This window comes from Schistocerca serialis, chromosome 3 (genome assembly GCF_023864345.2).
Source record: "Schistocerca serialis cubense isolate TAMUIC-IGC-003099 chromosome 3, iqSchSeri2.2, whole genome shotgun sequence".
Lineage (NCBI taxonomy): Eukaryota > Metazoa > Arthropoda > Insecta > Orthoptera > Acrididae > Schistocerca > Schistocerca serialis.
Window position 1 is genome coordinate 746,476,472 of NC_064640.1, and position 15,630 is coordinate 746,492,101.

At 42.9% G+C, this 15,630-nt stretch overlaps 1 protein-coding gene across 1 annotated transcript in view; it reads left to right on the forward strand.

Moving 5' to 3' along the window:
* LOC126470597 (apoptotic protease-activating factor 1) overlaps positions 1–15,630 on the forward strand; it is a 262,484-nt gene that overhangs the window by 78,747 nt on the left and 168,107 nt on the right. The window contains exons 7-8 of the mRNA XM_050098549.1: positions 5,881–6,019; positions 7,191–7,367. Of these exons, the coding sequence (XP_049954506.1) occupies positions 5,881–6,019; positions 7,191–7,367 (316 nt within the window). The remainder of the gene's footprint in view (positions 1–5,880; positions 6,020–7,190; positions 7,368–15,630) is intronic.

Genomic DNA, 15,630 nt, shown 5'->3' on the forward strand with positions numbered 1-15,630 from the left:
CTCTTCGACAACCTCCAAACCTCAATCATGTCCCCTCATAGCAGACAAACCCTGTCTCACACACCTACTACATTTACCCAATCCTCCAAAACTCTCTCCCACTACCTCACAGAATCTAAACAGACATGAAACACAGTCATTAACCTTTCCTCCAAAAGCCTTAGTCCCGCAGAAATATCAGTCCTTTCCAAAGGCCTCACCTTTTGCCCAACTCCCAAATTCAATCATGCAGGACTTGTTAAAGACCTTCTCTCCTTCTCCGGTCCCTACAGTGGAAACACTTTTTCGCCACCAAACCTACCAGTCTGACTCAACCAAAGACCAGTGTTGAACCCTGCCTGACTCATTTCACTCCTCCGTCCAACTGTGATCCACCCCACTGCCCCCCAAATCACCCCCTGTTAACTTTCCAAAATTTCTTAACCTTGAACCTTGCTTCACCATCTTTCCCTAAATCCCTCAACATGCAAACTGACTGTACATCCATGGAAAGAACTGCAATCCACCCACCTAAAAACTGATTCTGACCTTATAATCCTACCTGCTAACAAAGGCTCCACCACTGTTGTTTTGAACTGCAAAGATTATCTGACAGAAGGACTCCACTAGCTGTCAAATTCAGCCACCTACAAACCCTGCCACAGTGGCCCCATTCCAGAAATCCAGAAGGATCTCCAGTCTCTCCTCAAATCCTTAGCCTCATCCCCAGAGTCCATCTGTCTCCTGATCCCTACCATTCCCCACACTCCTCCCTTCTACATGCTTCCTGAAGCCCACAAACCCAACCACCTGGGATGCCCCATTGCGGTCGGTTTCTGTGCCCCCACTGAGAGAGTCTCTGCTCTCATAGACCAACACCTTCAACCTAGTACCCTCAACCTACCCTCCTACATAAAAGATACCAACCATTTCCTGCTCTGACTCTCCACAGTTCTTGTTCCTTTACTACACGGTGCCCTGCTCATCACTATGTTGCCGCCTTCCTTTACACTAACATCCCTAATGACCGTGGCCTTACCTCTATTGAACACTACCTTCCTAATGCCCAACAGATTCCAAACCGAAAACCTCCTTCCTAGTCGCCATAACTAACTATATCCCCACTCACAATTATTTCTCCTTTGAAGGCATTACCTACAAACAAATCTGGGGTATGGCTATGGGCACCCGCATAACACCATCCTATGCCACCCTATTCATGGGCCATCTAGAGGAATGCTACCTAAACACCCAGAATCCCAAACCTCTCACCTGGTTCAGATTCACTGATGACGTCTTTGTGATCTAGATTGAGAATGAAAATACCCTATCCACATTTCCTAAGAACCTCAACACCTTCTCTCCCATTCATTTCACCCGGTCCTTCTCAACCCAACAAGCCATCTTCCTCATTGTTGACCTCCACCTCAAAGATGGCTACATCAGTACCTCTGTCCATATCGAACCTACCAACCACAAGCAGTACCTCCACTTCGACAACTGCCACCCATTCAATACCAAGAAGTCCCTTCCATGCAGCCTAGCCATGTGGTCCCTCCCAAAATGTACCAAGGGTCTCACTGAAGCCTTTGCAGACTGTAATTACCCTCCCAACCTTGTACCAAAACAGATCTCCCATTCCTCATCTTTCCAGTCACCCAACACCTCCCATAGTCCAGCCACAGAGGGACATTTCCCTCGCAACTCAGTACCGAGGACCGGAGCAACTGAATTACATTCTCCATCAGGGTTTCAACTACCTCTCATCATCCCCTGAAATGAGAAATGTCCTACCCACTATCCTTCCCACCCCTCCCACAGTGGTATTCCACCGCTCCCCAAACCTACACAATATCCTTGTCCATCCCTACACAACCCCTGCTCCCAACCCCTTGCCTCATGGCTTGTATCCTTGTAGCAGACCTAGATACAAGACCTGTCCCATACATTCTCATATGACCACCTACTCCAGTCCAGTCACAAACATCACTTATCCCATCAAAGGCAGGGCTACTTGTAAAACCAGTCATATGATCTACAAGCTAAGCTGCTAGCACTGTGCTGCATTCTACGTAGCTGTGACAACCAACAAGCTGTCTGTCCACACGGATGGCCACCGACAAAGTGTGGCTGAGAAAGAACTGGATCACGCTGTTGCTGAGCATGCCACCCAACATAATGTTCTTCATTTAAATGAATGCTTCACAGCCTGTGCCATCTGGATTCTTCTCACCAACACCAGCTTCTCTGAATTGCATAGGTGGGAACTCTTCCTGTAATATATCTTATGTGCCCATAACCCTCCTGGCCTCAACATTCACTAAAGTGCGTGTCATTTATGTTGGTGGTCGAATTAAGGTTTGTTCTGCGCATCTGACGTCACAAAACACAGTCAGCCAATGAACAGAGAACGACGTTGCCAAATCTCGACTGCAGTGCAGAGCACGGACGAGTGTCTTCAGTTTTAGAAACGTTCAGTCATAAATAAAGTAATAGAACAAAAGCAATGTCTTGATAGCAGACTTTCTTTTATAAAAAGTTTGGAAAAAGCATTCTTTATACCAATTGCTTCATATTCTATAAAGTAATTAAACCAAACAAGCAATAAGACTCCTAATTCAGGCGATAGCAAGGAAAGGTGTTTGTATCAATCTCACGAACCGCTTTTTCGCAATAAAGGACAGCGGTAATTGTTTATTTTCTATTGTCCTTCGACGAAGCATGAGTAATTGATAGTCATACCAACAGTGTTTGTCAGTATTTTGCGTGACGTATTAGAGTCCTCATTGAAATATCTCACCAGACGAGCTGCGGTAGCGTAACGGTTAAGGTGTTGGGCTACTAAGCGAAAGGTTATTTAAAAACAATATCGAAGTGTCTTACTTCACGAATTTTATTCATTTGAATGCAATTTTTTGAAATTTATAGTGCTTTGTCTCTTCATTAACCCTTCCGCTGCTGCTTTCCCTGCATTCCGCGCTGTGCGCGATTTTGTCATCACTGCACTGCTTGCCTGTGCAGACTGCTTTGACACTCTTATCATTTGATTCCACAAAAACTATTTGGCCCAAAAATTTGATTTTTACACATCTTCTTGACTGATACCTTCCCCCCATAAATGACTTACTTTTGTTTCGATGTTCAACGCAGTTATTATGCAGCATTAAATATAGTAAACCATTGCACGAAATTCTGAAGAGTTTGCAGAGGTAAAAGTCCATAGCTTATACTTTCCGTATGGTTGATTTTAGTTGCCACAATGTTGAAAATGAAATGTGGACAAGATACCTAAATTTCATATAAAATTTACTGGATAACAATATCTCATTTAATTTAAGTACTACATAGTTGTCGCATGTAATATTGAGAAATATTCTGTCTTTCGCGACTGTAATAAAAGATTTATTTACACCGGGCGCGTTTGGCTTTATTTTAAAGCACTTAAATCAATGAAAGGTATGGCACATACACAATGGTATTCATGTTCTCTTTCTTGTTTCTGTTCCACAGTCGCAGTTTTACCAGTGGTATTGAAATATATTCCTCTTCTGCAACTGTAATAAGTGACTTATTTAGACCAGACGTGTTTCCCTCTTTTGAAGCATCTTCAGTGGACAGTATTTTGTGTCCTCCATTGCCAAGTCACCTTTCATAGTTTTGTGCTGCGGTAACATAATATTCAATGTTTGTATCAGCTGGTCAGTGTTTTAGCATATAAATGCTGTTTGTGTGTGCCACACACAAAAATTATATTTGAAATAGCTCAGAGCACTTCACTGATAGACGGTATATTCAAGTCTTAATGTTTTTGTAAGTCCACAGTTTTGTTTAACGTATTTTGTCTACTCCCTTTTGACTGATTGAAGTGCTTTAAAATAAAGCCAAATGCGCCCGGTGTAAATAACACTTTTGTTACAGTCACAAAATATGGAATATTTCTCAATATTACATACGACACCTATGTGGCACTTAAATTAAATGAGATATTGTTATATAGTAAATTTTATATATAATTTAGGTATCTTGTCCACATTTCATTCTCAACATTGTGGCAACTAAAATCGACCATACGGAAAGTATACTCTATGGACTTTTACCTCTGCAAACTCTTCAAAATTTCGTGCAATGGTTTACTATAGTTAATGCTGCATAATAACTGCGTTGAACATCAAAACAAAAGTAAGTCATTTATGGGGGGAAGGTATCAGTCAAGAAGATGTGTAAAAATCAAATTGTTGGGCCAAATAGTTGTTGTGGAATCGAATGATAAGAGTGTCAAAGCAGTCTGCACAGGTGAGCAGTGCAGTGACAAAATCGCGCACATCGCGGAATGCAGGGAGCACGTCTTTGTAGCAGCGAAAGGGTTAATGCGGCTGTGGTGGCTTTACTTCATGAACTGCGCGCTCCCCCCTAAACGTAAGCTTGTGAACTATGCTATACTATGGCGCTGCTTCTCTTGGCGCGTGCGTCATGTGCAACTGGCAACGCAGCAATCTCCCATGTCTGGACAGGCATGCGCGAGCCGCCAAGATAAAAGAATTGAACTATAGTCATTGTTCTTACCCATCTAGCGCCTTCCCTGTTCCCATTCCAGCACTACACAGCTCTCTATTCCACCAACCCCACCCAGTCTTTTTACTTCTCTCCTTTTCCTCTACACCCCCACCCCCACCCCTCTCCCCTGCTCGTCAGTCTAACCTCCGAACTGCATCTAGCTGCCCTACCCTCTCTCCTCCTAGTCCCTGCACACTCCCACTAGCAGTACTTTATTGTCCCACAACCCTGCCCTGCTATCCCTCCCCCTCCCAGCCCGACCCTTCTCCTTACCTTTGCCCGGCTGCCTGTCCCATCATGTGCTGCTGCTCATAGTCTGGCTGCAGCTACCAGAGACTGTGGTCATGTGTGTGTGAGTTGCGTTCGCACGTGTGTGTGTGTGTGTGTGTGTGTGTGTGTGTGTGTGACAATATTTTTGCTGTGCCTATTTGTTTTAAGGCAGTGAAATTTGGGCCTACAGTGAAAATCGATTTAGACAGTGAGGGTTACTCAGTGAGCCATGGACAGTTGCATGTTGGGAGGCACAAGGAAAGAACAAAGGCATCAGATAACAACATAATTACAACTGAAAATAGATAAAGGAAGTTCTTTGTTGAATTCCAAAAAATAAACAGAGACCAACACAACAACCTAATGGAAGGAGTACAGATGACATGCAGGAGCAGCATGGATGAATACAGCTGAAGATTGTAATGCATAAAATAGTCTAGAGGATGCCTTTGTCCAACAGCATGCTGTGTATAGCGTAATGGTGGTGGTGGTGCTGATGAATACTTGGTCAAATGTTACATGACACTACCTAGTAATGCAGTCGTAATAATCAGTTTCTAATTTTTTATTCTACTGCTGTTTGCTATATTTTAACCAAGCAACCTAAGTATGTGAAATTAAAGAATTGCAAATAGTTTAAGGAGTAAAAGTAAAAACTCACCAAATAGTTAAGCCACATAGTCACTGAGATGTGCGGAAAAAAAAAGATGAAATGCTGCTAGCTTTCATTAGCTTTCAGATGAATTCTTGAAAGGTATACTAGCACTGTAGCTCAAGCTGTTGTGCCAGCTCAATGTTGTCAGCAATAACCATATAGCCATAAACATGTATGTGTATCATGACTTCGAAGAAGACTTCATCTGAAAACTAGCAACACTCTCAGTCTTGTTTACGTGATTCAGCACCCCAACAATTTGTTGAGTTATTACCTTTACTCCTTAATATATTTATATTTTGCCAAAGGCTTTTCAGCATAAGATTAAAGTTTTGTTCATTTGTGTGGTAGAATTTTTTTATACTTCCCTGTGAGTTATTGTATCTCTTATAGGTGTCTTGATAGTCATAATTCTGTTTCAGCTCCCCTGGACGCAGTACATTTTACCAAGATGAACTGTTAAGTGCAGTTGGGATGTCTGTGGGAAATCTACCAGAATATCAGAAGGAAAGATTCCAGGATTTTGCACTATTTAAAGAAGATGTGAATATCAAACCTGAGGTTTGTGTTACTTGCTGCCAATGTATTAACAGGACAAAATTATAACTTCATATTATTTAGACTGATAGTCTGGTTATACTCTCCACCAAAAGGACAACCTGAGTAGTGCTAGGACTGAAGGTGGCATCCTTCACTGTTCACTATTTTGTCACATAAATCTCTTCTCAGTTCTCCCATGCTGTGACTTAAATGTGCATAGTGTGTTGTGGGGCTCTGCAACCACATGCCCCTGAAGTAGCGCTGATAAGCTGTTCATAGCAAATGGAATCATCCTGCATCACTGATCTACCCATATACTCTCCCGCATTTACAGATACTGTTCAGTAGGAAGCAACTGACAATTTTTATTCCAAGCAATTGACGATTTTTACTCCAGTGACCATATTTTGATTTGGATACACCTGACAGATCAAGTGATACTGCAAAAGAAGCCACGTAACAACAGAGTTAACTATATACTGGAAAAGTGGCTGTTGGTGACAAAGTGGCAGCATCCAGTATTGACTGAATCCAATAACAAAAGTTATTGCCTGTACTTATGGTACATTCATTTCACAGTCTTCAGGCCATCTGTGAAGATATTCTAGTGCAAGCAGAGTGATTTCATATGCTCCCTACTAGTATGTGTAACTATCAACTGTTTGCACAGGTGGAAAGTAGACATATTAGCAGCGAGAGTAAAATAATAATATTTCATCAGCTTGTGGAGTTTATTAAGTCTACAATCAGTTTCACTGAAATACATGAGGTCATGAAGAGTATAGCCAATACACAAGAGAGGTTTGCCAATATCTGATATTCGTACTGGGCAAGATGCAATTTCTTTTTCAACAATAAAAAAGAATGCAACTACCCCTTCTCTATGTGCGAGCTGGAGTCTGTACTGTTTGTGACCCTAGATGCTTCCCCAGTGTATCATCTACAATGCGAAGATTTATTGTTTCCTTTCATCAATGATTCTGCCATTTCCTGTTCCTCTTTTAGCTGTAAAAATGTGAGTTATTTGTATTAATGGAGAATTTATGAGTTTGAGGAATAGGATGTGCTCTGTAGTTATAATTTTTCTTTGGGGAAACTTATGTAACTAAATTTCATTGTTGCATTATTCTATTCACTTGAACTTCTATCACTTTTCAGATTCTGTTGAAATATCTGGATTTCACTGTTCTAGGTGCTTCAAGTTCTTTGGTCCCTTAACAAATATGAAGTAGAAGATATTATGTCATATTTTGTTAAGAAATCTCTAGCTGTCTCAAAATGGAATGAAGAACTCAATAGTTCTGTGTATGGAATTCATGATATTATCTTGGACTACTTAAAATTTGGGCTAACAAAGGAAAAGAAAAAGGTAAGAAAATATTTTTTTATGAGTGCATTCCTCCTTGTAGAAAACCTGAAGATAAAAAGTTCAACTATAAAACAAAATTAAGATTTTTACATTTAACTCTTGGCTTTCATGTGAACTAAAGCACTATAAATAGCCCAGAAAAACTGAAAGTCTTACCACAATCATTCATAACAAAACTAAACTGATCATCATAAGCCATCTGTGCAGTATCATTCCAGAACTGAGATATCAAAATAAGCATTTCCTGGAAGGCACTGCAAACAACTTTTACTATGACCTTTCCACTATTGTGCACTTGTACTGCCCCATGCAGAAATAAAGGAGAATTTCAGCAATAGTTGTGGGGGCAATTATAATCATTGCTCAGTGACCTGACAGATATTTCAGTTAAGCTGCTGTGTTATCAAATTTAGAATACTGATTACTTGGCCTGATATACAAAATGCACAGTAGAATACATATCATTGGTCTTTTCTTATCTCTTGTGATTCATCCAGAATCTTTGTTTGTCCTTGTACCATCAATTTGACTTCCTACATGTCATAAAACCACAATGTTATTTTAATTATGGACTCAGTTACTGTTGTGTCACTGCTCAGAGATAGGAATGGACAGTCCTAAAGCAGCAAATAATAATGACACAGTATTAACTAAAATATATTTATTTTGTGAGGCACTTAACTTACAAGGAGGGTGCAGCCTGTGAGTGGTTTGTTACATCAGTCATAATGTCCAGGTCACTGATAACTGTTCAGTAATACGCAGAATCTTTCTGTGTGGAATAGACGGACTGTACAGAGTCCACCGCAGCTTGTTGATAACTCTGTAGCACACTTGATAATCTCTATAATAATCAGACTTAAAGGTGAACACAAACTGGCTGCTCAGCTCTGCGGACAAAAATAAATACTTGCCGACAGTGGCAACGCACTGACTATTCCTTGAAGGTGTGGCTGTAGGTCTTGTCTTGGTTGGTGTCTCTGGCAACCAGCGACTTTCCTCCTGGTGGTGTCAGTGGTCGTACCAACTGTGAGACTTGCGCTTCAATGTATCAATGACACCACATCTCTCTCCCCCATCCCCCCCCCTCCCCCCCCCCCCCAAAAAAAACCAACTTCACACCGTTTTTTGTGTACTGCTGGTTCATGGACAGACAGCAGAGAAAGGTCTGATTTCAGACGTGTAAGATGGGACAAGATCTCTACCTGTGGCCGATAGCAGATCCCTGTCCATACCTGGGTATACACCTTGACAGTAGCTGTGACTACCAGCTGAAAGATCAACCACAGCGTACACTTTTGTGTTCAGGGATGCTGCTACTGTGGGCGGGTCAACAACAACAGCTGCATGATCCCTTTGGATATCCTGGTGGATGCCCACAGGTGGGACATTTGAAGACATTACCTCAGGCTGTGGGACCGGCGGCGACACTGGAGATGGTTGGTCCACAGCGGTCTTCGCTGGTGCCTCGACAAGAGGTGATGACCAAGCTGGATGAAGAGTTGGAGATGAAGCTGTGGATATCTGCAGAGCAGTGGGTGTGTGAGCAAAAATTCTGTAGCAGAATCATGAATCCAAGAATGCTGCAACTGGCTGTGATTACACTGGTGCAGCCTCAGTGGACCTTGAATGGTATATGACAATCCACCAGAAATGTCTTTCATGACATCCTGCTCCCAATGCCTGCCTTTGCCAAACACTCAGATGCTGTCCTGGGGCTGGAATCTTGTAGGGCATGGTGGAATGAATGGCTTCCGAGGCAGCTACAGGAGATGCAGAAGTGTATGATGACACTGGCCATATAAGAGTTCTGCCAACGGCTTTCTGTCATGAGACAAGGAGTGGTAGGATGACAAAAATTTCTTTAAGGCCTGATACCATGTGTGGGCTGAATGCAGCTTGCCCATTTGCATCTTGAACATGCATACAATACATCTGAATTCACCGTTTGACTGTGGTTGAAATGGCGCCATAGTGATATGCTGGATGCTGTTGTCATTGCAAAATTGTACGAAGTCAGCCAACGTAAATTGTAGTCCATTGTCAGAAATAATGACCTCTGGTAATCCTCCAATACAAATAATGGAGGTGATAGCCGACACTGTACTGGTGGTTGTAGTGGAATTTGTTGGGTCTACAAAGAGAAACGTACTATAAGAATCTACCACCAGCAACCATCATGTATTCCAAAAAGGTCCCACAAAAACCACATGTAGCCATTGCCATGGCCCCTTTGGTCATGGACACTCAAAAAACCATTGCAGTGGAGCAGATTTGTGTCCTGCAAAAGCAGTGCAATGGGAGGTCATCTGTTCAATTTGGGTGCTATGTCCAGGCTGAGCTAGCTGCTTGTTGCATACCACTCCCCAACAACCCTGATGCAGTGATTTCAACACTTCCCACTGGAGGCATGTGCCAGGGGATGGTGGATTTCTTTTAAGCTGCAAGGTCACCAATTTCGAACATATTGCAAGAGCACTTGAAGAGCTGGTTCTCAGGTGGATTCCTGTGACATAGGATGGTAGGTAGTCTACTAGAAACCTGTAAAGGGTGTCATGACCATGCGAGTCAATCTGGAAGCATGAATCCTCATATGAATCAAATACACAATCTGTATCAACTGGTAACCATGGTAGCAAGTCAGTGTTTGAATCTTGAACTGTGGGCCAATAAACAATTCATACTGGAAGTTCGACAACAGCAGAACCCAACATTGTAATTTTTGTGCTGTCCACGGAGGGAAAGGCTTGGCAGGCTGAACGAAGGCACCAGTGGCTTGTGATCAGTGATGAAAGAGAAACATGACTCAAACAAATACTGGTGAAATTTTGTGACCCCCAGAAGTAGTAAAGAGCACCTCCTTTTCCATCTAGCTGTAATTATTCTAAGCATTGTTTAAAGTTTTGAAAGCAAAGGCAATGGGCCTGTCAAAAGAACCACTGGGGAGAGCACTGCTCCAATCCTGTTGGATGATGCATCAACTTCTAAGACAATAGGCTTGTCTGGGTCAAAGTGGACCAAACAACGAACACCGAGGAGAGTGTCCCTAAGTTGCTGAAATTCGTCCTGAGGATCTTTGAATCGCATGACAGGAACAACTTTTCAGTGCAGCTGGTGCAATGGAGCTGCAATTTGTGCTGCTTGAGGAATAAACTTGATGCAATACATCAGTTTGTCCATGATCACTTTAAGTTACTAGGTGCCGGCAAATCCCCGATCGCCAGAGAGTGTGATTGTGCCTGATGGATGCACTATGCATTAACTACATGATCCAGGTATTCAGTTTCTATATTGAAAAATGCGCCCTTCACTTTATTGCACTTTAAGCCCATTTCAAAAAGAACTTGGAAGAAACACTCTGAAGTTGACTGAATATTCTGCTGGTGTGCATCCAGACAGTACAATGTCATATAAACAGATTTCACATGAAGAAATCTTAACTGTTAACTGCTCCAAAAATCTAGCAGAAGCTGATGCATTGCCAAATGGGAGGCAATGGAACTGGTATAAACCCAAGTGCACATTACTGAGTGAGGTGGTGCAGTGGTTATCACACAGGACTCGCATTCAGAAGGACAACAGTTCATATCCACGTTTGGCCATCCAGATTTAGGTTTTCAGTGATTTCCCTAAATGGCTCCAGACAAATCCCGGGATGGTTCCTCTGAAAGGGCATTTCTGCTTTCATTCCCCATCCTTAACGCAATCCAATATTGTGCTCCATCTCTAATGACCTCAATGTCAATAGGACATTAAACCCCATCTTTATTCCTTCCCTCCTTCCAAGTGCACATTATACATGAAGAACTGTTAGGACTGCATATTCAGGAGTAAGTGCAAGTATGGTATGCCTCTTGCAAGTCAGTTTTGGAGAAGAAGTGATCCTGTCCCAAACTGGTCCTTCAGTTTGTCGGACTGAGGCATCCCTGTGTGTGGGTTTACTGAAGATTTAAGGTGTGCAAATAGCCGTAAACCACCTGACACCTTTTTAATAACTACCGGGGAATGCCCAATGACTTTCTGAAATCGGGTCAGAAACACGACTGTCATGCCATCATCTCAGTTCTTGAGCAACCTGACATGAATGGCAAGTTGCACATTATCTTTTGAAGTTACGTTTACTTTGAAATCTTTAGCTTGTTACCGAACGTCTTGAAATAGATTTCTTTAATTTGCACACAATTCATTAACACAGTCGGCACAATAACATTGGTGTCCATTGTCCAGAATATCCATATCAAACAAATCAATTGAGTCCAGACCAGAAATGTGTGGGCTGTCCTGCGAACACAAGACAAGAAATTACTCAGTTTTAGTAACATTACAAAGTGTTGCAGGCAGGCTGCCCATGCCCAGTACTGGAATATTCTGACCATTGTCTACTGACAGAGGGGCATTAGGCTGCAGTAGCCATGGGTATCTAAAAATTAATAAGTTTTTATGTTCAGAAACATTATGGAATCATCTGTAATTGTAGTTTCACAGAAAGATGTGACACGTGCAAATGCACATATAGTTCATTTTTCTGGCATTGAATCACTTGTGAATGTTTCTCTTTATTTGAAGGGTGAGCCACTGATTGTGTCTCCTGCACTGGTTCAGCTGATACTACATTTACTTCTGTTGAGGAACATTGTCAACTAGAGTCTGACTGTCGCCTAGCATTGTGGTTTTTCAAATAAACTGTTTTAATGTGTCTACACTTGCCAAAGGAAAAGCACTTTGCCTCCGTGCACTGTTTATGGTCGTATTCTGTGAAGCACTGCAGGCACAACATCCTTGTATTAGACTGCAAATGGGCACGTGCACAGCGTGACTGACTGTTTTTAACACTTGGCTTTGTCTGCCACTTGATTCCTGACTGAATAGAGAATTGAGTGCATGTAGAACTTTGAACTGCAGAAATGCCTGGAGCCTCTAAATCTACCTCTGGTACATCTACATTGTTCTGAGACTCAATGATAGAAAGCACAGTTTCTAAATCAGGATTCGGTATCTTCAAAATAGCAGAGTGTATACTCACATCTGATACATCTTGGGTAACTGCACCATGGAGCATGATGTAAATATAGCACAGTCCATATGAACACTTAAATTTGCAGTGTCTGATAAGACCTTCTTGATCCATGACCCATTGTTTATTTGTCTGAGGAGGTTGCTCCCTGAACCTAAAAAACTTGTCTCTGTAAGCTGCTTCATGCACCTTAGTGCAAAGTACTCACCTAACTTTTGAAGTAACAACTCATAATCAGCAACCTCTGGCCAAAAGTCCAGAAACAGCTTTTTACACAACCGAAACACTTCAGAACCCACATTAGAAAGGAAATAAGCTTTGTGCCTGCTATGCCATAGGCAGAGAAATGTGCTTCAAATTTGAGCACAACAGCCGGCCCAGTCCTCTTGCTAGCCATGAAATTCTCAGAATTTGGGTGCAGATGTAATTTGTTGAGGTGCAGCTGTTGTTGCTGCTCTGCAGCAGTTGCTGAATCTATTGCCCCTGTATGTGAACCACATCTGTCAGAAGAAGTACTTGTGGTGGCAAAGACATGATAATTCAGTAAACCAATGATGTCTCCCTTGTTGGCGGAAGAACATAGCACTGTAGGTTCAAAATCCTGATCTCCATGGATGAGTCACTGCTTGGAGATAGGAACAGACAGTCCAAAAATAGTAAATAATGGTGACACAATCTTAACTGAAATATATTTATTCTGCAAGACACTTAAACTGTGAGGAGGGTGCAGCCGTGAGTGGGTCATTACAGCAATACACTGTTCAGAAGTTGTAGTGTACAGGTCACTGACAACTGTCCAATAATATGCAGAGTCTTTTTGCATGGAATAGATGGATTGTACTGAGTCCACTGTAGCTTGTCCTTCCATAGCTACAAGAAGTCTCAACTATTTTGAAGATAATCACAGGACAAAATTTTTCAGATATAAAGATGACTTCTATGTCCAATAGGGAGGACTCCCCATGGAGTCACCCATAAGTGGCCTGCTGGCTAACATCTTCCTTGACCACCTTGAAATCAAAATCTTTGAAGAAATAATAAAACCAAACCAGTACAAAGGAATATGTTGGTACCACTATGGCTTTTTTTTCACAAAAACAACTGGGGTCACAAGTGCCCAGGTAGCATTTATTGATGACATACATTGCTTGATGAATGAAACACATGACCAGATGCTACAGTTATGCAGAGACATCAATACTGCTCACACAAAAATCTACTTCACCCTTGAAACTGAAAGAGACAGCAAAATATATTTCCTAGAAGTCACAACAGAAAACACATCAGAAAACTGACACAGTTCACACACACAACAGTGAATAAACAAGGCATAAAAGATGAAGACATGGTGCACCATAACCTTTGACTGCAAAATAACACTCAGGATGGGAAACATCATGAGGAAACACAGTATAACTGTGACATGTAAAACAAACAATACTGTGCAGAAAAGATTAAAAAAGCCTAACACTGCAACAACTGCAAACATTGTGATTCAGTATACATTGAACAGACATGTAAAAAACCCCCAGGGGGCCCACGGTTCTTTCGTGAGTTCATGCTTGGCGCACGTGGGGCCCTGAGCTATTGCAGCTCATTCTTCATTCCCTGGCTGCATTTCCTTCTCCCTGCCTCCGCCCTTCCTATCCCTGCTCCTTCCCTGTTGCAACCTCCTTCCCCTCTCTTGGTGTTCTGATTTATATCGACCTGCCTATTCCCCTGGTTTCCTGTATTGGTTGCAATTTTGTTCCTTTTGCCTTGTGGTTTTTCAAAATTTCCTGTTTTTAATGTGAGCCATATGGAGAAGAACTCCCTCCCTAGCATCTACAGTGTGGATTCTTCTACCCCCTCCCTCCCCCTCCCCACTGTAGCCCTCTTCCACCCTGCTAGGTCACCCGCACGTGTAGCCAGTCCGTGTGGTGGGGCTGTTATGTATCCATATGGCTGAGCCCCCTGACAACACAGGAATCACACTACTTGTACCTGAGCTGTTCCCTCCCCGTGTTTGCCAAGGAGTGATTCCTTGTCTTCTTGGAGCATCGGAACTCCCGGCAACAGCCGCTGTGCCAGATGGTCCTTGTTGTGGCTGAGTGGCGCCCATAGGGAGAGCCCCTGGTCGGAGTGGGTGGATGCTTGGCACATGAAGCGTATCAAGCTGCAAAAATCTGTCCGTTCTCACACGGCCGCCTCTTCAAATGGTGAAGGATCCTTAAACACTGCCTTGTATGACCTGGTAGCCTTCCCTTCCCTGGCTACCCCATGGGAGGAGAGCCATGCTCACCATCTTGGGCTAAAACCCTTTCTCCATCACCTCGTCAGTACTAGAACGAATGGAGTCACTTTCACTGCCACAAAGCCATTGTTTTTCGTGGAAAATATCAAGGACAAGTTTGGTGAAGTGGAGTCTATTAGTAAGATGTGGCCGGGCTCCCTGTTGATCGAAGCTTCTTCTTCCACCCAATCTACAGCTCTTTGTGACTGTGATCGTCTTGGCAATGTTCCAGTGTCTATCACTCCTCACCAATCTCTGAATATGGTCCACGGCATCATTTTTCATAGGGAACTCATCCTGCAAACTGATGAGGAACTCCAGGCTAATCTGGAGTGGCATGGTGTTAGTTTTATTTGATGTGTGCAGAAGGGTCGCAAAGATGCAAAGACAACCGCACCGATACTGGTGGCTTCATTCTGGCTTTTGAGGGGGATGCCCTCCCAGAGAAGGTCAAGAGTATGTGCTACAGATGTGATGTGAAGCCGTACATCCCTCCACCTTTTCGGTGCTTGCGTTTTGGGCATATGTCTTCCCGTTGTACGGCAGACCCTTTGTGTGGTGATTGTGGCCACCCAGTCCACAAGGGAAGCCCTTGTGTTCCACCACCTGTGTACGTCAACTGTGCTGACCAGTACTTCCCTCGCTCACCTGATTTCCCAGCTTACAAGAGAGAAAAGAAGATACCAGAATACAAGTCCCTGGTTCGCCTGTCTTACACTGAGGCTCACCAAAAGTATGAGAGACTCCATCCAATGTCACTATCTTCAACTTTTACCTCTGTTACTTCCTTTCCTCTTCCTCCTCCTCCCTCGTCCTTACCCCAGACCCACCCCACTCTCCCCTCCACCTCACCTACAGTTCCCACGACCTCCCATCAGGGAGTCACTCCCCCTCCCTGGCCGAAGAAGTGCCCCTCTTCTTTGGCATCTGCCGGTTATCAGGCTCCCTCCCAGGAACCCTCTCCCTGGCATCTCTCA